The 26,356-nt window shown below is 36.5% G+C and overlaps 1 protein-coding gene across 1 annotated transcript in view; it reads left to right on the forward strand.

Moving 5' to 3' along the window:
* DNER (delta/notch like EGF repeat containing) overlaps positions 1–26,356 on the forward strand; it is a 138,566-nt gene that overhangs the window by 80,624 nt on the left and 31,586 nt on the right. Inside the window, exons 5-7 of the mRNA XM_088131829.1 lie at positions 11,184–11,329; positions 19,593–19,746; positions 22,987–23,100. Coding sequence (XP_087987955.1) covers positions 11,184–11,329; positions 19,593–19,746; positions 22,987–23,100 — 414 coding nt within the window. The remainder of the gene's footprint in view (positions 1–11,183; positions 11,330–19,592; positions 19,747–22,986; positions 23,101–26,356) is intronic.

Genomic DNA, 26,356 nt, shown 5'->3' on the forward strand with positions numbered 1-26,356 from the left:
GTAAAATTGAAATTAAAAACAGTTAAAGCATAAGAATAATCAGGGAGCAGCAGAGGTATAGGTAACCTTAATAATTCAATCACTCTTTCAGTTTTTACTTTGCATAGCTACACCAGTCTAGTGCCTCCCTCCTCCCTGTATGTTGAACTTCAGCTACTATCAGTCCAAGCCACTGTGGACTATGTTTGCTGGGAATTCTGGGAAATGTAGATAGGATTTAAATTATAATAAAAATAAATTAAACAACTAATAAGAACCAATATATTGGGGGGGGGGTATATTTAAAGTATAACATGTCTTTCCTTCCATGTTTATTTGTCTCCTAAGATGTCTGTGGTCTAAGGTAAGAGTTCACATAAATGCAGAACCTGGTAAAAGTAATAGGGGAAATATTGGTATTCTTCTGTGACATCTAGCTTGCCATTATGAGAATCAGGATGTCAGGCTACGCATTTTAATTTGATCTAACAAGTTGTGCTTCTATGTTCTCTTGCTGTTGTTTTATGAATTGGAAAATATATTACAATTACATTTTATTTACTATTACTGCAGTTTGCAGTATTGAACCTTAGAAGATTAAGCTCAGTTATATACTTTATTTTAAAATGTGGGAAGGAGAAAGGTTTGGAGATAATTTCTGTGTGCATGTAAGTTTAATTAAATTAGGCTTGTGGGATAGATGGATGATTATACCTGGAACATAAAACTGAAGTTATGGTAACAATAGTATTAAACTGTTGGCTTTTAAAAAGTTTCTCTTTCTGACATGAAGAGCAAATTGTGAATTGTTCAAGGGTGTCTCGTTTTGGAGACATGTTACTTCTAAGCAAACAAGAGGAAGCCAGTAAAGAACAGATTTCCACTTGTGGATCTACTTCAGTGTGAACAGAAACTTCAGAAGTAATTTTGCTTCTATTCATTATACCTCTTCCTTCCTATATTCAATCTTAGTAACATTTTTAGAACTCCTTTGCATTGGCCTAATTATATTTGCAAAGCAGCAGCACCCTGATCCTGGGAATTGACAGCAGAAAGCAGCATTGTGGAATGGAGGTGAATGAGGCCAAAAGGGGCAGCACAAATCAGGCCATGGAATGCAACTAGAAGGAGAGAAAGCATGAAGATGGAGTCTGATCATATCACTCTCTGTCTCTTCAATTCATAGGGAGGAAGAGGTATAATGAATAGAAGCAAAATTGTTTCTGAAGTTGCTCCTCCTTTTCTGTTCACACTGTGCTCCTTTATTACTAGAGCTTGCAGATCCTTTGCTTTTTTGGCTATCAGAGCAGCGTGATCAGCACAATCCAGGTTACTGATGTTTCTTCCTCCAATTTTAAAACATGCTTATCTTCTTCCAATCCAGCTTCCTTAAATATATATTCCATATATAGGTTGAATAAATAAAGGGAGAGAGAGCCTTTTTTCCCTTCTTTGCCACTTGGAGCCAGTCTGTTTCACCATGTTCTGTCTGTATTGAGGCTTCCTGATCGGTGTATAACTTTTGCATGAGGACAATGAGATCTTCTGGGATTCCTGTTTTTCTGAGCACTTTCCACTGCTTCACCTGATTGACAATCTGAGGCCTTTCTATAATTAATGAAGCACATATTGATTTCTTTTTGGTTTTCTTTGGCTTTCTTAATTATCCAGAGTGTGTCACCAATAATGCCTCATGCTTCTCAGCCTTTTCTAAAGCCAGCTTGAATGTCTGGCATCTCCCTTTCCATGTTGGGCTCTAAACTGCATTGGATGATCCTAAGCATTATGTAAAATTACGGATATTTGCACACTCTGTGAAGTCTCCTTTCTTTAGTGTTAGTATGTAACTTGATCTCTTCTAATTTGTTGGCCATTGTGTCATTCTCCAGATTTGCTGGCATAACTTCTTTTGGCCAGATTTGCTGGCCATTCTTCTTCTGTTGCTTGCTGTGTTTCTGTAGATATTCCATCAATTGTTATAGCTTTTTGACTTGGTAATGATGGGAGCGCTGATCTAACTTCATCTTCTAGTAGTAGAGGTTCTTGTAAGTAGGGAATATCATCTAACGTATCTTGGATGTTAACATGTCTGTTGTACAGAATTTCAATGTACTCCTTCCATATTTGTTTGATCTTCTTTGAATCAGTTACTGTGTGTTCATTGCCATCCTTTAGCATACCAGTGTGAGGTTAGAACCTCCATCTGAGTTCAGAGACCTTTTGGAAGTTTTTCTCTGTCTGTTTGTTGTAATATTCTTATCTCTTATAAAAGCTCTCTGAAATTCTTTGTTAAGTTTCTTGATGAGATCTTTATTGGCTTTCGCTTCTCTTCTCTTTTTGATAATTTTATTCCATCTGTTCTGACATTCCATTTGTTTTCTTCTGTTTCCTGATATTTGACATTTTATTTTCACATTCATTCTTACCAATTTCTTTCTACCATTCCACTGGTTTCCAATCAGTGAGATGCAGGACTTCAAAGTGATTCTTGATGTTCTCCTTGAAAATGATGGATCAAGATCACATTGTGGAAACTGGTTGGCTTTCTTCTTCTATTTTAGCTTAACTTGGAACATGCACATAATCATGATCATGTTCCACAGTCAGTCCCTGGTCATGTCTTTGATGCTATAATTGAGTTCTTCTATCACCTTGTACCAGTAACATCAATTTGATTTATATGTACTCTGTTTGGTGATGTTCATGTATATAGGCATCGTTTTTATTGGTGGAAGACTGTGTTATCAATAAAGAAATTGTTGGATTTGTACAAATTGATAAGGCATTCATTCTCCTGGTTCATTTTGGTTTCCAAATACAGTCAAACTACATTTTTCTCAGTATTTCCCACTTTGCATTCCAGTCTCCAGCCCCAAGCAGCACATCCTGTTTGCATGTTCTGTCAATTCCAAATTGTACTGGATCATAAAACTTGTCAGCCTCCCTTTTCTGAATCAGGGGTTGAAGCATAAATGTGGATAATCATATTAAAGATTGGTCTGCAATGTCTAACTGATATTAATTGGTCACTTATTGCTTTGTAGCCAAATATTGTTCTTGCTATACCCTTCCTATGAAAGCAACACTATTCCTTCTTTATTTTTCATGGCCTGAAAAATAAACAGTGTGATCTTCTGATTGAATGTGTCCAATTCCAGTCCAGTCCATCTCAATTTGCTGATGCCTAAGATGTCAATATGTAGTCATTTCATCTTTCACTGTGCTCAGCTTTCCCATGTTCATACTTCTTACATGTTCCCACTATAATTATATCTTTGCAGCTTTGGGTTTTCCTTTCCTGTGTGGCAATATCAGCAAACAGACATTCTGAAGGCTTTAATCTATTCATAAACATGTCCTGTCTTAAACACCTTTAGTACCCTGAACGATCCTCAACTGTTCCTCGGTAGCATGCTGAGTGCCATCCAACCTGAGGGGCCCATCATCTGGCACTATATCATCAATAATTTTGTATTTTCTGTCCATGTGGTTTTCTTGGTAAAGTACAGCAGGGGCTTAGCATTGCCTTCTCATTGCAGTAAAAAATGATGCCTTTGCTGTTGTCACTAAAATGATCTTCTGCCTCCTTTATATATCACTTCTGCCCAACATAAGTGCCTGCTTGCTTTAGCTGGGCAGCTGGGATAACCTTCATGCTTTGGGTGATCCTGCTGGGATTATATACTGTTGGAATACACTCTTTGCTCATCCCTCCCAGGATCACCCCACCATGATGAGGCAGCTCAACAGGACTTTGGAGGAGTGAAAGTGGGGCATTGGACCAAAAAGCAGATTATTAAAAAAGAAAATGTAGGCTAAGAAAGGAAATGTCTTTGTATTTATAGCTAATGTACTTTAATTGACATGAACATTAGCAACAGTTGTGTGCAAATATTTAGGAATGAACAGATACCAGGATTAGAGAGAGCATATTTCTTAATAGTAGTTGCTTTGAAAGAACCTTGGGAAATGTTGTTCTCATGTCTTCCTAGTTGGTTGCTGCCAGAAATAGAATTAGAATTAATAGACTAAATATGTATTTGGTATGATCTAAAAGGGTTGTGTTAACTGAGCAAAATTATTCTGTTGAGGATTTTCTTCCATTGTTATAAAGTTATGGTGGCTCTTATTTCTATCCATACATGGTATCCCTAAATTTTCAACTAAGGGTATAGAAACAGGGCAAAGCTCTATCAAATTGTATAGTATATTCCAGGAAGCAAAACAGTCTCAGACATCCCTGCTTAAAATGGACAAGTTCATCATCTGGGATATACAAAAGCTCAAATTGGAGTAGCAATATGTATTTCTGATATCAGCTCAGTTCAGTAAATTGCTTGGTTAATTGAGTAGATTTTCTTTTTGATTTTTTTCTTCAGTAAACAATTTTAAAATAAGCGGTTGTGTTGCTGTTACTGTAGAAATGAAGTCTTGTAAGCAGCTTCACAGTCTGTTCTTAATTCAAATGCTCTTTGCTTGGTTGCTGTAATAAGCAGTTGAATGGTCTGGCTTTATAAACATGGTTAATGACATGAGTGTTATGAACTGATCTTTGAAATGAAAACATACTTTTAAGGAGTAGATATATAGGTGTTAAGTATGTGCTTCATTTTTTTAAGTGAAATGATGGCATGACTTAAGCTTAGCATTTTGTTCTAGTAAAGTCATATTAATGCTGTGACAGGATTTATAGCTCAGCAATGTTATAATGGTAAGCTAAGATTTTTAAACTATGGTTTATTGAATAAGACATAATGGCCCTTGCTTGCACTTGTCATATGAAAAGGATGGGTGGAATCATACATTGGGGTTAGCCCCAAATTACCAGACTATGTTATAGCATAAATCACTTTGAACCAGAGCAATATTGCATAAAGTGGTAATCCATTGTTTTTATTTACAGTATTATGTTATGCTGTGTATAAACAAGCTGCTAACGACACAAGGTTTTTACTTCTCCATTTGTGTGAAATGAGCTAGGCAGAGAGAGATGTCAGAATCTTGTGATAAAAGAATTTTGGGTTTGATTTGTTGCTCGCAGACAGAAGCACCTTTCAACCAGCTCATGCTGATGTGCTGGCAGAGGCCCTTCTGGGAGAAGGATAGGAATGGCCTCACTGCAATAATCAAAGATCTGATCATTTCTCTTTTAGATTAAGTAATGCCTTATGGGTGGGGTCTCTGTGGGATATGGTTTGTATTTTGCAATGAGATATGTATATGAGGCTTTAAAGATTACCCAGACAAAATGCAAAATGCTGTCAGGTGACAACCATCAGTGACACATAGCCTTGATTCTGTGGGCACTGCATTGGTTTCCAGGAGGCTTCAAAGAACAATTTAAAGCCTGATATATCCTAGCATCTGGGTACTTAAGGGCTGCCTCTTTAGGTACACTACACCCATCCAGGGTGTTGAGAGTTCTGCCCATGTGAGATCCGGAGAGAGGGGTTAAGGCCCATTGTTTCTAACTAGATAGTCTGTCCTTGTGGAATGACCTATCCCCAGTGGTAGTCGGCATCCTTATGATGATGATTTACTTATTTATATTTATTTATTTTTATGTCACTTTTATATAGCTGCCCATCTCATACAAAGCAACTCTTTAGGGAGGAAGGTGAAAACAGAGCTCTTTGATAGAGCTTTTTAATGGTCAGTGCTTTGCATATTTTTGAGAGGCAGTGTTTTGGTGGGGGGGACATTGGGGTAAGTGGGACTATGTTTAGGTTATGGATTTTATGTGTAGCCTTGTAAACTACTGAGAGTCCATGTGGAGTATACATAAATAAAATTCAGTTAATAGAAATACTGCAGTATGGGCACTGACTGGAGCTGAGCAATATGAACACATTACACCAATTTTTATGATATTTACTGGGTCCCAGTTTATTTCTGATCCCAATGCAGAGTGCTGGTATGAACCTATAAAGCCCCTCAGGGCTTGGGACTCCAGTATCTGAAAGGAATAGCTCGATGATGATGACAATGATGATTTTTATGCCTTCAAATCCGTTTTTGACTGCTGGTGACTGCTCCTTGCAGTTTTCTTGGCAAGATTTCAGAAGTGGTTTGCCATTTCAGAAGTTATTTGCTTCCTAGGGTTATATTATTCCCCAATGTTCATCTTTTCAGTGGCAATCCCCTAGTAGTGCCTGGCACTATGTTTGTTTACTTATTCACTTATTGCATTTATATCCCATCACAATCTGATAAATCTCAGCAGCTTACACGATCTAAGAAAAATATTGAAACAACCATGGTACAATTAAATGGCTATTAAGTATCTAAACCATAAAAGCAGAGAACCAATACTGGTAGTCCTTGAGTTATGACCACTCATTCAAACTGTTCAAAGTTACAACAGTGCTGAACATGGGGGACTTATGATTGCAAAGTTGTGGCCATCGCAGTGTCCCCATGGTCATGTGATCCAGGCATTTGGTGCCTGGCTCAAGATTATGATGTCACAGCAAGTTGCAGTCTCATGATCACAATTTCTGATGTTCCCTGCTGGCTTCCCACAAGCAAAGTCAATAGGGAAGCTTGCAGGAAGTTGGAAGTCACTCCCACTCCCACCACTTTTTTGCCTGCCCGTGCTCTGTAGCACCTGCCCAGGGCACCCCAGCACCCACGCACCTGTCCATGCTCTGTGCCACCTGCCTGCAGGATCCCCCCACCCCCATGGCATCCATGCATCTGCCCATGCTCCATAGTGCCTGCCCGCAGCACCCATGCACCTGTCAGTCTGGTTGCCTGGGACTCCCATCTCTTCCCGCTTTATGACTCCCATGGTCCTGGGTTTACGATGGCAACTGGGACTGTGGCATTGCCATTGCTAAGCAACGTGGTCACGTGATGTACTTTACGACCACATCACTTAGCAACAGAAATTCCATTCTCAGTTGCCAATGTAACCCAAGGACTACCTGTACAAAATATAATAAGATAAACAAAAATTAGTGAAAAATAAAAAGTGTAAAAGTTGGCACAGTATGTAAAGATTATCGGAATGCTCTCTGAAATAGCTCAGTTTTTAACATCCACCTGAACACTATCAGGTGGATGTCAGCTCTTTGAGGTAGGCAAGGTCAAGAAATAGAAGCAGCAGAGAACCAAGAATGTTCTTTATTGTTGCAAGGTAGGATAACAGAATCTTGAAAGCCTATCAGAATTTCTCTCTACCACATTTTATACCAAACAAAATTAAGGCAGGGAAATTTTGAGTTTCTTTCTCACACTTTTCACTTTCTCAGGAATGAGTTGCTGTTTCTCATTCCTTGAAGATACATTGCTGTTCCCACTACCCAAGGCTAGATCTATATCCTTTCAGACAAGGAGGGAGGAGTCTGAGCCATATTAGGAGATTATTCAAAGCATTGGCACTGGCCCTTGTGTCCCCTCACCTCCCCGAAGCGTGGTGCTATGAGGAGTTACTTCCTAAATGATCTATTAGGTTGGAGTAGGTCGTCCTACCTTTGGGGATGACCCACCCACTTTCACTTGACACTTAAACTATACAACTCTGGACAGATTATCTCTGAGCATATGAAGCCCCTTAGTAGAAGAAATATTGTCTATCTTTGCTTTATCCTGCAATTATCTAGTTGCTAATATAGCTACTTATTGGATTATAAACAAATTGGCAAAATGGTGTGACAGTGATTTTCTAACTTTCATACTTGTTTTGTATTTTTTTTTCAGTCAATACTGATATATTAAATGCAGGGGATATGATTGCACAATAAAAATCAGGTCTGGAACAGAGCTTTTTGTAGAATTGTTCTGTCTCATTCATGGTTTTTGTTGTTGCTTACCAAGGACAATGGTAGTGGGAAATATCCAAACAAGGTTTATTGGTAATAGTTCTGATTTTTTTCATTGCTGCTTATTTTTTAGCAACAATGAAAGCAGTAAGTAAGTAACAGTAAGTAGCAGTAAGAGTTTTCCATTTGGGAATATCCTATACTGACAATTTGAGAAGTCTATAATGCTGGAAAAGGTAGAAGGAAAGAGAAGAAGAAGATGACCAGCATGATGGTCATGGGTGCACCATTGGAAGACATGAAGGTCCAGATTGGAGAAAGAGTGTCCTGGAGAAAATCTGTCTATGTGATCACTGAGAGTCAACACTGTCTTGATGGCATGTAATCAATCATATTGACAACTTACTCTGCTTTTATAAAATTCGTCTATATGATTTTCATCCATAAGTTAACCAGGTTGTGGATATATGCTTATATGCTTTGTTCCTTACAGGCACCATGGCAAATATATTTCATATGTGGGGCAGCATTCTCTAGAAGTTAAAATAGTGTATTTGAAAAGAGATGATGTGACTAACATTTAAAAAAAAAAACCCTTCCTTTTGCAAAATCCAGGAATTTAGGATTTTCATTAGCTCCCTTACTATAAAAATATTATCCCTTTGATGGGAAATGTCATTAAGATTAAAGTTTAGAAAGCAATATTATGTTTCTTCACCTCATTCTATTGCTTCATGAAAAAAGAGATCACTTTATATAATTTTCTGTCTGCATACTCTCATTTTTGTCTATAACTGAAGTAATTTACATAAAAATTGTATCTCTTAAACCCCTGGCTGTTCATTGTGATTAAAAACATTATCTCATAAGTATTTCAGTTATATTCAGTGATGCCAAATGTTGCAGGTAAGTTAGTTGGCCTTCTGATATTCTTTGATGTGTTAGACATAAACTACTGTACTGGTTATGGGATTATGATAATTGAAAATCCAATACATTTGGGAGACTCTGGATTAAAGGCATAAGGCTTTATGGCTTCAGGTGAGGGCAAAGGGATGAGGAACAGAAAATGGCAAAGTTCTCATATCAACATAGATTAAAAAATGGAGGAAGGGAAGCAAATATGGTCCTTATTAGCAGGATTATTGCTTTTCTCAGCATGCCTACTAGCATCATTATGTGTTCATGCATTTTTAGAGTCATGCTGGTGATATACTGAATTCTTAGCAATTTCAAATTGCAGTTTAAAAATCGGAGACATTGCAGCCTATCCTCTTCTCCTAATTCTAACCAATATAAACTGAAAAGTTAGTCCATGTGCCTTCACTTTAGATCATTACTATCTGGAAGGAATAAATTATTGACATTGCTATTTATTGTGGTAGCATGATTGTTAGGAATACACTTATATATAACAATTAGTCTCAGGGAAACAAATAAACAAAAAATAATTCTATTTGGGACTTGCCAGTTTTGGGAAAATATAATTACTATGAAGGATGATTTGATATTTTTTCACTTCTTATACAAGACAGCTTCCCCACCCTCAAATATTACTACACTGAAATTATACTTTTTAAAACATCTCCCATTTCATCATAACTAAAATGTAGAAAAATGTTTTTTCATGCATAATTTAGAAATATTCTGTTGGTAGATCCAGAATTACTTCAGTACGTTAGGGATTTTCCTGTCATTAGAGTACCCCATCCTTAAAGTAGGACTTATACTATGCACTTCTGGTAATTTTACTTAGCATTAAGTTCAAAAGTATTTTTTAGCAAATGTTATTAGATACCAACAGTCTTAAGTAAATTTTGTTGTCAGAAAAGGCTACCTTGTTTAATTACCCCAGGTAGTAATGACCACAAATTCTTGCCCGCTTCTACTTTCTTCTTCAAAGTAACATAATTTTTAAAATAAATTTTTCATAAGGATGCTGGTTTCTTCTTCTTGTTTCTCAGTATTCCTCTGTATGGTAATTATTTATACATTAATCAACTCAATTTACTAATGATAAATTTCTCTAAACACTTACTTGTTGTGTAAGAGGATTATTAAGAGAGAGAGCATCAACATTAAGTGAAACAGGATTGTAAATTAGTCATTTGTAACTGTTCTAATGTGACAAACTGCTGTGACCTTGATATCTGGTTGAAGTGGGTATAGATACTGTATGAATGCTAGAACTACTTTAAATTATAAGGGCCTTTGCACATCACTGTACATTCTACCTCCAGTGATGTGCAAATGAATGACATACAGTATCTCTGTCCCATATCACAAGCTGCTTTTGAATCTCTGCTCATTTTTCAAAAGTATTTGACCATAGAGTATGTAAAAGCAGAGTCTCTTCTGAATCCAGATAAATTCTTGGTGACTTTGTGGATGCATCTGTGCTATTTCAGTACTGAATGGTTTGCCACTTCCGTCTTCCAGAATGTTTTCCAATTTCCCATTCTAGCCTGCATTTCTTGTATTCCCTGGTAGTATCCCATTCCACAGCTTATCAGATCTGAACCTGCTTAGCTTCTGAGCCTAAATTAAGTCTGCCTGGTGCTGCCTCCTGCTGAGGCATGCATAGGATGTGCGAAACCACACATCCTTTGAACAAATAAAGCCAGAAGCCCTTCTTTCCTACACTGTATGATTAATGTTGTCTGTCCATCATTTTCATCAATAAATTAAAATTGACAAAGAAAATGTTATTTCAACAGTTCTGTGATAGTAGCATTGTCTGTCTGCCTTTCAGCTACTGATAAGGGATTCATTTTTGCTTTGATGTGGCTCTTTTGGATTAATTGTAAGTGCATTTTGCATTTGAACTACATTTCATCTATGCTTCTAGTGAAATTAGCACATAGGATATACAGTACATAGAGGAAGAGGGAGACAGAATGGTCTCTATTATGGTCTAAGACCAGTACCAAAATAGGTTTTAAAACCTAAATATGGTATAACAGCATTGTAAGTTTCCACATGGGATCACCTTCATACAGCATTACCACTTTTTATCAGTGCCTCACCTTTTTTTATGATATAAGGCAAATTTGGTACAACACGAAACATCCAGTATAAGGTCAGTCTGCTTTTTTTTTTTTAGTAAAAAGTATTTTAACTTGGATTCCAACTCTGGATTGAACTCTTGTCTCTTTCTCTCCTGAAGCTGTTGTGAACTACAGAGGCAGAAAAAAAAAGCAAAAAACAAAATAAAAAATAACCCAAACAATACGGCTGGTTTTCATATATCCCTCCCTATGGCCAGTAGCAGTTTAGTGGGATTTAGGTCAGGAGAAATATTAACTGCAGCCCTAACTCATTCCCCAACTCAGCCACAGTCTCCATCCAAATTAGTTCATTCTGTCTCATAGCTGTTTTAAATTCCCTTTTAAGGCACTGTATTGTATTTTTAACAGTAATAGTTGTGGTCTCTTTCTCCAGGTTTTGTGAATGATTCTGTTTCCAAATGCATTGTGGCATTACGCTTGACTGTCGTAGTAAAAGTCAGCATGTGTTTGCCTGGAGGAATTCAGTCTGATGGTCTTCAGTGTTCTGGGAAAGGAAAATGCATTACAAGAGAGTCTGAGGTAAGAAAAAACAGTACCTGCAGAAGGGATGTGGAGGGTGGGCGGAGGGCCATGAAGATCCTGGTCTTGGCCTGTTCATATGAGGCTGATTGAGACAAAGCAAAGAATTGCAAGGGCCAAATGCCAAAGAAGCAGTGCATGATTTGGAAGAAACTAGTGAAAGGCAGGTGTATGGGGAAAATTGACAATTGGCATAGTCGGTTGCAGTCATAGCCAGGTAGCGACTATGTTTGTATGACACACTAATGAAGCATGCAACTGCCTGGTTTGCATGATATGCCGAATCTTAAATTAATAACACATGCTCCTATGTGAATCAGTGTATCGTTCAAATGCAGCCACTCCCATAGCAAGTTAACCCATACTGTGCTGGGTTTAATTTCATCTTAATGTTACATGTGAACCTAGGCATTGTAATTTATAAATCTTATGTGAGCCCAACCAGTTGTGCATAATTCAGTAAAGCAAGCTCCAAGCTCCATATCTTCTCTGCGGGAAATGATTCATTAGAAGAGCTTTGCTCTAGCTTCAAAGTCTGGCATTTGATTGGTGTTCTTCAGCTTTTTAACAGATCTTCTGGCACCCAATCCAGTTCCCTAAAAACACGAGCATGGTCCCAGAGATGTTCAAAAGCTGTTATTTAAATATAAATACAAATCAAATCAAATGTAGTATTTGCTCTGGCTCTACCCACTATTTTTCAGAGCATGGCCCTTGGCCAAGCAGCTCTTACCATAGTAAATTATGCACCCCTAATTGTTGCATGGAATTTCACACAGTTGCTTCCTAATACCTTCTCTTCTGGCTTATGTGAGCTTTGGAAGTGGCTAATTAGCTGTTGCTTTGCATCCCTCCCAACCCTGTTTTGGATTATGCCGCTAATTATTATTTAATAATATCAGATTTCCATAAAGCAAAAGGAATTCAATAGATGCCTTTATCTATACTGATAATGGAATCTAAACCCTTAGAAAATGGAAGCAGTTCCCAGGAGAAATCATAAAATTTGACTTGCCAAGAAACAATCAACAAAAGAAATAATTATGTGTTCAAGAAAGATAATGAATCTTTCTGCTTTCAGAGATGTACCGTGTGATTCTGTTATAACCGTAATTCTCTATTGCTGTAATTTCAATACTTGCTTCTGAGTGCTCCTTTTTCTTGCCCTGCATATTCAAGACTATAATTTTGGTGCTGAAACCCTTCCTGTCTATTTTTATTGGAAGCTTGTTAAAAGAAAAAGCTGTCTTCCATAGCATATTCACCAGATGCAGAAATCATGGTGCATAATCAAACATTGCTATTTTGTTTTTTGGAAGGCGTTTTATATGTGATGTGTTGCTATCATTGTTGGTATGTTTCAGTCAGACCTATTTCATCTCCCAGACAGCTTGAGACATTGAATTAGGAGAGAGAATGTAGTCAAGTCTGATAATTTTATGTGCTATCAGCTCTTCTTAATTGTAGGATAAGGGAAAGGTGCTTTCATGGTTGCTTTTGTAAGGTAGTATGTTTCAGGTCGAATTCCTGGCACAGAAAGAGAATGCAGTTTTTTGAGGTCCTTGCGGTGAGGTTTCAAACTGAGATATTCAGCAGTTGCTTGACTTTCAATGTCAACATGTATTAGCAAGAGGAGCTCTAAATCTATGAAATGTGCCACATTTGAGTAGAAGGTACAGAAGATGGTGTCAGGTTCATTGTACGGTATATATTATATTTCCATGACATCTTATCACTTTGGATTTTGATGATATGGTTATAAAAATCAACATCAAGACAAGAAAATAAAACTTTTAGACAAGAAACGGTGTTTTGTTTGATGTGGAGGAATCAAGCAGAAGAATTGTATACGTGTTCTGAAATATTCTATATATTTATGAATTATGAATTATGAATTATTGTTGGTTGCACAGTCAGCCAGATGTTTAGACTGGATTTGGCATTTTTATCCACCTGTTGAGTCCTTCCCAAGGACCTGGGATAGGCAGATGTCGTTGTTTGATGGATGATGATGATGATAAAGATATTCTTATCATACTTTCTTTTAGTGTCTCTTGTTTTCCTGGAGTGAATAGCTGTAATTAAAAGTAAGGAGTTACGTGAACATAGGAAACCAAGTTTTTCCTATATATTTTTTCAAGGTATTACTCTGACTATTAATCTAAGCTATGCTGAATTCAAAAAGCAATTTGATATTTTGTCAGCAGAATGTTTTAAGGGAAAATGACAGCTTCCAGGTGTGCACACAGTACATCTGGACTTGTGTACACTGTTACATGTCTAGCAAATATCTATGCTCTTGAAAATATCTGTGTTCAAATGTCTCCTAAAGCCTGCTTCCTCCAAAGTTACATTTCATCAAATCCTAAAAATAGCTAAGCCAAAGTACTGTTAGCAAAAGCCTTTATAAATCTGCACTTGGAAATTTCATGCAATTGTTTTGGATCAACAGTTTGAGCTTGCAAATAAGCATATGTGTTTACAGATGATCTAGTCTTTCACTAGACTAACTCACCAAAAGCTTATGCTGAATGTTTATTTTAGTGAGACTGTTATTTGGGTTTTGTACTTTTGTATATTTTTCTGCAAAGGTTTTTTTTTTATATTCCTTAAATGGCCAATTGGAATTTAAGCCCAGAAAATTTGATTGAAACCCAGAATGAACAGTGTAGTTTAATCAGCTGGCTTAATTAGGCATGAGAAGTTTTGCCATTTTTTTTTTTTTTTACCTACAATGAAAGAGGCCCTCAGTGGCTCAGTAATTTTCCTACTCATACAATAATCAGTTACCAATATTGTATATCTTATCTAAATCAGCTATAGAATTGGGATTTTTTTCCCTGTTCTTTTTAGATAATGGTCTAATGGCATGGTCTTTGAAGTTGCCCTTTAGGTTTATCCATAAATCCCTCTGCTTGTAACGTATACATTGTAGTATCCAAAGCACATTATTAAAAAAGGTAATTTAGAAAGCATTTTGCCATAAACAGGATAAACTTTAGCACAAAAGTGCCAGGACAAGGATTACGTCAATGTGGCTCAGGGTTTCCCGACTACGCAGTCATATATTTTTTTCATATGAATTAAACATTCTATAAACACAGTACCATTCTGCAGTTTTAGAGAAGTAAAAAGAGAAATAGTTGGGCATTCTGTGTTAACAAGAGTTGAAAAAAAGTGGAGCAAAAGAAGAGTTAAACCATGCTTAGTCTCTTTTAAGTCAAAGTTGCATTATCTGGACTATCAGTGAAATCCCATGTGTATTATACTGCTTGGTGGTTTACAGTTTGTAACCTATAGAACAGTGTTGTCCAAACTTGCCACTTTAAGATGAGTGGACTTCAACATGCTGGCTGGGGAATTCTGGGAGTTGAAGTCCACTCATCTTAAAGTGGCAAGTTTGCACAACACTGCTATAGAAGAAAACAGTGCCATTTTCCAGGATGCTTCTCCAAAGTTGCAAGAAATATATTTAATCTTGAATGGCGTTATTATGGCTTGTTATGAATACTCCACTCATTAGATTGAGTCCCATTGTTAGGAAAATTATTTCGTTTGGATGTTTGCAGCGCTGATGTTGCAGATGTGCATTTAATGTAACAAAACTCTTGTGAAAGACAGGTTAGCATAGTCAAGCATTTTGGCTAATGTGCTCAAGGTGCCTGAACATTATGCTTTCATTATGGTTATTTTTAAAGATATCAGTTGAACTGAATGTGTAAGACAGCTTTCTCCATTAGGAAGTTACACACTTCTTCTGCACACCTGGAGGGCACTAGAATAAGTAACAATAACTTAAGGGCTTGAACCTGACAAAGCTTTAATTTGACAGTTCCTTTTCAGGATCTTGAAATGAATTGCTGAGTTTCTTCAGTATGAAACAGTTTTAAAGGAAGCACTAGAGGACATGGAAACGGAAAGGTGAATTGTTTCAAAAAGACTGGCATGAGTAATGTAGAACAATGTTGGATCATTTTTACTTTTGTCTGTTATTGCCGGAAGAAACAGAATGCAAGTATAAACCAAAACAATTCCTGAATAGTAAAAGAATAGTAGTTTCTGAAGCACCTGCACTTCCTTTGGGGAACCAAAATAGGGAACTCATGGGGTCAGTAGAGATCAACCCCCAAAGTGGGTCCTTTGAAAGTCCTACTTTGTGGTGGGCCTGTCCAAAAGGTCTGCCTTGAATTAGGTCTATTTGAAGAGAGGGAACCTCATATTTGGAAATCATCTTTTCTAAGCATCTTCTGATTGTTTCTCAACAGATGAATAATAGCAAATTAAAGATCTTTAAAAGAATTTTAAATCTTCAGTTATTGTTAGAAATTGTTTATAAATATTTAAATAAGGATTATGACAATCTCTAACCATCTTAATTCTGTGCTATTCAGATAAATGGGTACATGTAGCCAAAAATGTAACTCTATGATGAAAGAAAAATGACAGTGGAATACTTAATAACAGCTAATGGTATCTAATCATCTTTGCATAATAACTTGTCTGAATCTCAGTGCTATTATCTGTCTGCAATTCTGATCTGCAAGCACTGAGACATGTTTCATTACCAATATTTTCTTAGGAATAAGTTGTTCTTTTGATTTTATAATAAATTGTTACCATATGTTATCTTTCAGCATAGTCATCAGCCTCACCTTGCTGGTAGCATTTTAACTATGGAATTGTAGACAAGAAGGATATACTGATTTTTATTTTCTTCACTGCACATCTCTGATATTTATAACACGTAATTGATGCATTTGTATGCCATATAAAAACAGTGGCAAAGAAACACTAGCAAAATATAGTTTACTCAGAAATAAGTCCTTTTGGGTTCATTGAAGCTTACTCTTGGGTAAGTGGGAATAAGTGTTCATCCTAAGTGAATAAGACCAGAAGCTGAACTGATATTTGATTGGTCATTGAATCAACTGACCGTGATGTTGTGCAGTTAAAATAATTAGACAATGGATAAACAGTAGAGTATCTATCTAAGCTACTTCCTGTACATTTATAAGACTGTGTGCCATCAAACCGAGTGGATCTTACCTTTGAGTATAAAGGCATGGAATTAGCTCCTGTTCTGGACTGTAGTCACTTGGTATTCTTAGCTATGAATTCTCTCAGTTACACATTTTATTTATATCATAGGGATAATAATGATATCTTAAGTAAAAGAAGAAACATTTATACGATCTGAAGAGAAACCAGAGTATATTTGTGTAAAAACTTTGCTTTTACTATTAACAAAAACTACCGGGACCTCACACCTGAAAAACTCTTAGAAAATGAGGAAGTCAAGATCTTGTGGGATTGTAAAATAAAGACTAATAGATATCCAAAATAGAACACACAAATGATGCTGATGATGCTGATTTACAATTACGGAAAGAAAAAGTGTGGTTAATAGATATACAAATACCAAGACAAAGTTAAATTGATGAAAAACAAATGAAAAATCATAACAAAATATTGTGATTTACAAACTGAAGTTGAAAGACTTTGGAAGAAAAAGTTAACTATAACAGTAACAGTAGTTGGAGCTCTTGGACCCATACCAAAGGGACTCATCACATATTTGGATATTTTAAATTTATTGTACTTGCCACCACTGACTTTGCAAAAACTCATCTTTTTGCAAGAAACTTCCAGTGTACCACAATGATACTTCCTAGACTCTTGGTTGGAACCCAAGTCATCAAAAAATATCCACTGTCTGGTATTTGTTGGATGAAGAGACAATAATAAATAAATAATAAATAAATAAATAATAATTTCTTACAGTGGAATCTTTGAAAATGTATTTAGATGACAACCCTATATAAATATGCAAAAGTTACAGTAAGATTTTAAGAAGTTAAATTCCTAAATACTAATAATACATAAAATTAAAACTATGTAGTTTACATGTATAGATAAGACTACGTAATCAAAGGCTTGCACTGCCTTAATTTCCTTAGAATGTCTTAGATGTTTAAAGTTGAACTCATTAGTGAAAGAATTAAATCATATTTTATTTCTGTTACTCCTAATCCTCCTCCCAAAAGCTGTAGTTATGTGTTTGGGTTTTTTTACTCAGAAATTGCACAGACTAATTCTTCTTATATTAATATTGATATATGATGCATTTCTGACCATGATTGCCCAAAACTGACAATATTGTTTCCCTCCATTCTGAGGTGGAAAGAGATAAAACTGTAAGCCCTCACCCTAAAATAGGCACATCTGTTAAAAAGTGAAATATCCCACAAAAAAATCTACCCAGTTTGTGATGTTCAGCCTGCTCCCATATATTAAGCCCTTGTCCACCAAAACGTTGCCCACCTCTGTCCAGAGATTTCAGTTGCTTCAATCTGTTCCTTAATTTGGAGGAAGAAAAAGTCTTGATTTTGCAGCAGTTGGAATTTGAGACTTGAGTTTTAGACTCCTGAATTTGCAGAGCTTGTGTTATGACTGGTGCTTTGGACTTGTTTTTTGAAAGGAGTTTTCTAGGGGAGTATGTCAGAGACAGGTGTTTAATTATACTAATTTAGAAAACTATAGCATAAGTCTGTGACAGTGTTTTATAATAAGTTAGTTGCAGGCATAATTTACCCTGTCCTTCAAACATGTTCATAAAGCAGTTTAGTGCTAATAGTTAAGGATGAATGGATCAGTCCAGTACATATCAGTATTTCAGAATTCTACATCACTTATTTAATTACTGCTTTCTATAATTGTTGCCATTTAAAAACATGTTGGAAAAATCTGCATTCTTTATCATTTATAACTTGTTAAAATATACATAGCTTCATTATGCTTATCCTTAATGCATGCCTTTAAAAATGCATATGTACCTGAGGTATGGCTTTTCTGGGGATGAACAAGGAATGATGCTATCAGACTTTCTGAGATAATGGAGTCCATTTTGGTAGACTGTATTATTTTGTTTTTATATCCATACAAGGAAGCCAGTTTGGTGTAGTGGTTAAGCCACTAGGATAAAAATCGGGAGACTGTGAGTTCTACTCCCACCTTAGGCACGAAGCCAGCTGGGTGACCTTGGACCAGTCACTCTTTCTCAGCCCTAGGAAGAAGGCAGTGGCAAAACACTTCTGAAAAAATTTGCCAAGAAAATTGCAGGGACTAGTATAGGCAGTCTTTGAGAATTGGACACAACTGAACAGATTTAAAAAAAAAAAAAACTCAAAAGAGATTTCAGAGTAGCTTTTGTTTTATTATCACTATGATTGCAGATTATGTGTTTGTCAAAATACATCTGCCACATGTCTAAGAGACCCATAGCAACACTGACTTGAAGGCAGAAAAATAAATACATAATAAAAATAAAATTATTCTGTAGTAGTAAAATTTGCTAGTTCTTACTAGCTAGTTTGCCTCTCAATGCATAAAATGAAGTCATTCACAATTTCAGTAGTTTGGAATACAGTAGCTATGTACTGTAATAATTACCAAGGTTCTGCAAATTTTTCAAAAAGTGCATTTCAATGTGTGGGAGTACTCTCTGTTCAATTTAAGCAGCCACATGTTTTTCAAGGTTTACATGCTGCTTCCAAAGCTACTTCAATGTGACTCTCCATGCATGTGTAGAAATTTAATCAGAAAGCCCTGTTCACAGATGTGTGTCTGTGTTTGAAATTGATAGATAGATAGATAGATAGATAGATAGATAGATAGATAGATAGATAGATGATAGATAGATAGATAGATAATCTTTCATACGCCACATTTGTATACATAAATACATACAGTATATACATTCACACACATACATCCATGCTCAAATGTTGATCTGTACAAGACACATACAAAGAAACAATACATGTCACTTTATTAAAACTGTACTAATTAACTGTGTAGCAGAACTTATTATATGCTACCTAAATGTTTATGCTATATCTAGGATAATACTTGTGTTCTGTGGTTGCAAATTCAGATGAAAAAAAGAGCAAATTGGGACAAATGCTCCAGTCAGAGTTCCCATACAAAGGGTGATTAAACCTGTCTGAGTTTCAAAGGGGTGCTTACTGTATATATAAAGCCAAATTTTAGCATAATAGCTGTTTTTTCTTGCATAAATATGTGTCCTTTATTTCTTGCCCTCACCCTTCCCAGTCTTGTTACTTAATCTTATTTGGTTGTTTGCCATATATATGCTTTGCTTTAAGTGTAATTTACACAATCAGGAACATGCTTTAAAAATAAGCTTTGAGATTTCATAGTAAAATAGTATGGATTTTATTTTTATTTTATTTTTTTGCTCTAGGCAACATTTTTCTGTGACTGTGACCATGAATACCTGGGTGGTTTCTGTGAAGAATTTAATGCCTGTCAAAGCAGCCCTTGTCAGAATAATGGAACCTGCATGGATATGGCAGAAAAACATATTGGAAACAATTTCTCCTGTACTTGTCTTCCTGGTATGTGTTGAATCACTTATCATTTGTATAGTGTCTCCACTTTACTTAGGAGAGGGGAACATCTCTTGATGCTGAAGGGGACAAGAAGGCTAACAGAAGAACAAGGTCTGAGTTTACATGAGGATCACTGCTACAAAAAGAAGATAGTATATGTGTATGTGTATGCATACATATACATACACAAATACAGAAAATCCTGTCAAAGCCCAACTTCCCCACCTTCTCAACCTAGGGTGCCAACTCCAGCTAAAACCAATCTCAGAGATTGATTTACCTTGTACATATGCACATGACGTACTTGAATATGGGTTAAATATACAGTATATGCGAGGGACCGGTTGGGATGGAACAAACTCAGACTGAATCCCAGCATGTCAGTGTTGCTGTTTATTCAGAGGCTCTCTGGCACCAAGGGAGGCACTCCCACTGAAGTGTGCAGCTGGTGGGTTCTCTTGGAGTCGCTGTTGCTGCTAGAGCAGCAGATGTCTGGTGCATGCTATAAGTCAGTGTTGTCCAAACTTGGCCACTTTAAGATGAGTGGACTTCAACTCCCAGAATTCTGGGAGTTGAAGTCCACTCATCTTAAAGTGGCCAAGTTTGGACAACAATGCTATAAGTAAGTCATAGGAGCCAGTGGGTATTCTCCTGCTATACCCTAATTATTTGGCTAGTCATATTTTTCTTATCTTCTATAGATAGGAAGAAAGAGACATTCTATCCATTTAATATATTACAAAATGGAAACTGACATTAAATTCAGTCATTTGGCAGCAGTCTCAAGAGTGGGTGGGTGGGGGTACTCTGCAAGCCTCATCCAAGCTTGGTAGGGGACTGTATATTGCTCTTGGCTGTAAGTTGTACGCTGTCTTATGCAATAGAGTACCTTTGTGACAGGCCTGGATGTGCCATTCAACAAATATTTTTGTGAAAAAAGTGATGAAAGTACTTTATTTGTACAAGTTCACATACTTCCTCCATCCATAGCAAGTGTCAGCTACAACAGTTTACTTCTGTGCAATAAAATACAGTGCTGGATGGGGCAAGCTGATGCTTTGAATAGAAGTATAAGGAAGGGTGATTTCAGGCAACAGACCCCAGTGTTTCCAGAGTGTCTCAACATGTTTCAGTTCAAGGGTTAGAAAATCTGCAAGAGTGTTTGATGGAGCTGCACAAAACCTGGCCTCCAGGGCCAGTAGTGTTAGCTGTCCTATTTCACTAATTCTGTCATTGATTTGATGGATGAGACATTACACAGAACATCTTTGGGTGTATTATTCTACTTTTTATGTTGATTATGATTGTGTTGATCATGTGTTTAATTGCTGTTTGCTGCTATTTTAGGGGATGTTTATAGCTTAATTACATATATGACATTGGAATTATTGGAAATGACAAGTAATAGATACATCTCTATTTTGTTCTATGCACATTTTGTTTAGGAGTTGCAATTAATTGGCTTGCCTAGTTTTGTGGGAAAACAGGTAGGACCAGAAACACTGTTTCCTTACAAAGACTTAGAAGTGTGTTACATCTGCATTAGCCTACAAAACAGAATGAGATCAGCAGGCAAGAAAAAATGGGGTCAGGTGTAAAACAGATGATCTATTCAATACATGTCTGTGTCAGTTTCTCCTCTTTTCTTTTTAAAGACAGAGAAGGGGACTTCAGAATTGCCTACTTATATAGCAGAGTTGAGTTATATAGCAACCTGTGACTTCAGTGGTGTTGGATTTCTGATAGTTCCAGCCAATATTGTTAGTTGGCAGGAATGATGAATTTTGAAGTCCATCAACATACTGTGGTTCACAATTTTATATCCCTATATGAAACTAATTGAAGGGAATCCCACGTCTTTTCACCATGGTGCCCCAATTCTTCTGTTCTGTTAGAAGTACTGAATGGCTTTTTATATATTTGATGGGTAAATTGGAATAGAGTGGTCCTCTTCAGTTGAAAATTATATAGTACAGTACAGTCTCTCCTTTATTCACACAGTAACATTTATATTAGCTTTTCCAATCTGAATTATGTTTAAATACTAACAGGAAGATGTTACCTTTTAATGTACACATATTTGTTCTAATTAATATAAATACAACATTCAGAAATATTCTTATCAAGAAATAGATACACGGATACACACAAATAGACACAAACACACAAATAGTCACATATACACAGAATTTAGTAATGCCTGAAATTATATTAGCTAGAAAGCATGTTTGAGAAAAATACTCTGTAATTAATTGTAAAGTAGAATTACTTGAATAAAATGTACTGTCAAGGTCAAAGTAAGTGAAAGGCAGTGTTCACTTAGCAAAAAGAAGTAAAAGTTTGGCCATAACATTGTATGAGTCTTAAAAATGGAAAACTGCTCAGTCAGTGGAAAAGAACTGCTAGATGTACCGCAAACATCGTTACAGAGAAATTCCATCTTTAATTGGAAAGCCCTTTACAATTTTTGGTGCTGATGGTACTAGAGTTACAGTATTATGACCCCGGCTTGGATTAGAAATGTGAGCTTAAAACAAAACAAACCACTGTTCCAGAGTGACAAGCAAGGTTTCCAAGCCTGAATGGCCTCTCTCCCTGGGGACCCAAGTTCATTATATATTGCAAGTGTCACTTTTCATTCAGGATCAATGTTATAGAATGTTGTTCAGATATTTATGTCAGTGGATTGTGTTTGACTATTTGAAAGGAAGATAATATGCATAAGACTAGAATACAGGGGAAGTTAGGCTTGATTTGGAAGTAAAGAACTATGAAAATGAAGTGGCAATGTATATGTTAGGAAATGTTATTAGTTGGCATTCATTTTGTATTTAGAAAAATAATGTTTTTAGGAATTGTATTAGCATATTGTGACTTCAGTAAGGGTCAAGGTAAGGGTTTCAGTTTAAGATTAGATAGATAATCTATTAACATGTATATTTTTTCACCAAACTATGGAAATTGTCATATGCGAGACAATGTCCATTTCTGAATAAAGCGTGCTTCAAATAAAAATCTTAAAGAAAGATTTGTTTTTGATTTTTAAAGTACACTATGTATCACAGCTACATATTAATTTAGTTTTATATTGAGTGGGAGTGATATTGATCTCCTTCGATTACAGCCAACACTTTAATATAAGAACAGTGTTCTTGAAGGCTATTTAAATATGAGAATGACCCATCTATTAATACAATGCATTTTCTTTTCCATGTGTTTTTTTTTTATGATTTTATTATGATGAAGGATATACTGGGGAAATGTGTCAGTCAGCGATTGACTATTGCACTCAGCAGCCTTGCCAGAATGGAGGGACCTGCTATTCTAGTAGCGGTGGATTCCATTGCCAATGTCCAGAAGGTAAGCAGTAAGTTTCAGTAATACTTAAGACGGTGCATGTTTTTTATAGGGCATTTAAAGGCACTAACGGTGAGTAGATATATGTGCATATGTGTGAATACAAATCAGAATGTTCCTATCTAATCATAGGGAATTCTTGCCATCTTGCTGAATCTCCAGCTTTTGGATCATTTGGCCCAAAACCTTTTATCTCACCTTGAGCATGGAGAAGGCAGACATTCCCTTCTCCCTGCCACCAGAGCACTGAGTGGGAAAGTTGTAGGAATGATCACTTCATAGCTACAGCTTGAGAGAAAAGATGATTAGGCAGACGGCAAACACAGCACAGCTCATTGTCATCATATAGCTGTGGGAGTATTCCAGGAGCTAATATTGCCTCTGACCAATAAAAATGTCCCACCCCAATCTATATGTGCACATACATGCATGTCTTTTGTGTGCTGCTGCATATGCAGTTATTTAGGTAGCTGTGTAGTACTAGAAGGAGTACTAGAAGGAGTAATGTGTGAGTGTTCTCATGACTGAAAGTAACTGACTTTGTAGGCATATGTATTAAAATTCTTCTGTTGGCTTTTGTCTATAGGGTTATCAGTGTTTCAGATTAGAACACAGTATGTTGATTGAATTTTACTTCTTGTAGCTTGCATCTGATTTGAAATACCTTTTACATCAATTGGTTTTTTCCTAATTATACATACATCTCCTAATAACAATTTTATATTAGGATTCTGTAGGCTGAGAATTCTGGAAGTTGAAGTCTAATCTAATATCTAATTGGACTGTAATTGGGGAAGGCTGCTGAATGCTGACAGTTAAAGTGTATTTGCAGTAGCCTAACACCGGTTTCTTACCTCTCTTCAGACTGAACAGCTATAATCAGTAATCTATTTACCAACTATGCTACAGCATAGCATAGTTTATAGTTTACATTACTGAGCTATGCCAGTAATTTAGATACAGAATTTTAAATAATTTTTGGCTCTTCCTAACAGATATATAAATGGTAACAATGCGTAGTGAGGCAGACAGTGAAGCTGAGCCAAAACTAACTGGCTTTCTTAAAGTATCCTGTCCAAATCTGTGTCTAAAATATATGAAAAGAATGAGGATGGATGAGTTTCTTATAGTGAGCTGTGATTCTTATCCTAGATTTGGTAGGAACATCCTCCTTGGTTTTTTGGTTTTGTTTTTTGGTAGCCTCATTATGGACCATGATATTTAGACATCAGATATCTATGTAGCTGACTAAAGTTGAGGTAGATGACTGATATGCAGGAGATATGTAGTACTACACAGTCTGTTTGTGAATCATGTACACTGTATTCATTTGTTTATTTACATTGCTTGTACGCTGCCCATTCCCATAGGCTCTAAGCAGCTAACAGTGTAAACATATGAAATATCTCTCCCTATACCTACAGTATAATCATATATAAAAAGAGTAAATACACATCAACAGAAACTTTAGGGGTCAGTAATACCATTGACTAATAAACAACAAATAATAAAGGAAACAGCCCCCCACAATAAAACTTTCTTGCATGTATTTGGACCTGAGGATCTTTGTGTAAATGACAGTTAAAATATTGGAGAATGGCATTTGTTGTCAGTCATTTGCTGTACCAAATGGAATGCCTAGTAGATTGTTTGGCAACCAGTAGTCATCTCCATAGCCATTACAAAGTGAATGTTTTCTAGAAAAAAATGAAGCATGTGAGTTTGTATGAAAATAATTTATTCCCTGATTAGGCTGATTGCTCCTCTTTCCTTCCTCTTTTAATCAAGATGTATCAGTCAAACATAGTACTTTCCTTTTCCACCTAGTATGAATTTTACATCTTTTGACTCTTTCATCCACTCTTTTACTTTTATTTTCAGATCTAAGCTTGTGTGTGTGGGCAGAGTGAGATTAAAAACACAGACACATTGTGTATGGCTGGGAAATTGGAAAGACTAGGGCGTTAAGTTGCACGTAATGTTATTTTTAAACTGCCATGAAATTTTCCTCTGTGGATGTTCTTGCTATGATACTTTTCCCTCGTTGAGATTTGTTGTAACAGCAAGCTGTGAAGAAGCTGGCACACTGAAATACAAATTTGAATCACTAGAGAAAGTTAGCCTGTTATCTGGTATATATGTGAATGCAGAAGCTTCCTGAATCTGGGAGAATTTTGTAGCATTGGAAAAAGAGAAGAAAGAATTTTGAATTTAGTTTTCAGATTGCTCAGAATGGATCTACCTCTGATTTGCCTGAAGGAAGCCAGGAATTTGAGAAAGGAATGTTAATGGTTCTTGACTCGAATGATTTATCTTCAGAAGTGGGCTCTGGCCTAGTGCTCTGCAGTTGAATACAGGATGAAATGGCAGGATTGTTTTTTTAACAACGGAAAACAGAGAGATATGAAACTCTAGCCACAGTTAGCTGGAGCCAGACTTGCAACTTTCTGGAAATTAGAAGCAGGCTCATTGGATTTTCTTCTAGACAATTTTCCCTGTTATGTTTTGCTGATAATTTTGTAAATAAGCATGTATTAAGCATGTAAATAAGCATGATCCCCTTCATGGATCACTGCCTTGTTGTGGCGAAGGGGCTTGCATAACTCAGTGAAGCCATGAGTTATACCGTGCAGGGCCACCCAAGACGGACAGGTCATGACAGAGAGTTCTGACAAAATGTGGTCCACTGGAGAAGGAAATGGCAACCCACTCCAGTATCCTTGCCAAGAAAACCCCATGGACAGTGTTAAAAGGCTAAAAGTAGGAGGTCAAACCAGTCAATCTTAAAGGAAATCAACCCTGATTGCTCATAGGAGGTCAAACCAGTCAATCTTAAAGGAAATCAACCCTGATTGCTCATTGGAAGGATCGATAATGAAGCTCAAGCTCAGATACTTTGGTCACCTAATGCGAAGAGAGATCTCTTTGGAGAAGACCCTGATGCTGGGAAAGATTGAAGGCAAAAGGAGAAGAGGACGGCAGAGGATGAGATGGTTAGATAGCATCACTGAAGCAATGAGCATGAAACTGAGCAAACTCAGGGAGGCAGTGAAGGACAGGAAGGCCTGGCGCAATATGGTTCATGGGGTCAAGAAGAGTCGGACACGACTTAACGACTAAACAACAGAAAGCATCACTAGCATTTTCCACTTTCCAGAGGGATGAAAGGGATTGGTGATGAACTTGATATTTGTAAGTCTAAAATACCTGATACCTCCCAAATCCTGCCTTCTTGATAATAGCCTTGATAATAGAAATT

Source organism: Python bivittatus, unplaced genomic scaffold (genome assembly GCF_059951505.1).
Source record: "Python bivittatus isolate LINGU-HERP-01145 unplaced genomic scaffold, Pbiv_v1 ctg000980_np1212, whole genome shotgun sequence".
NCBI classification, from domain to species: Eukaryota; Metazoa; Chordata; class Lepidosauria; order Squamata; family Pythonidae; genus Python; species Python bivittatus.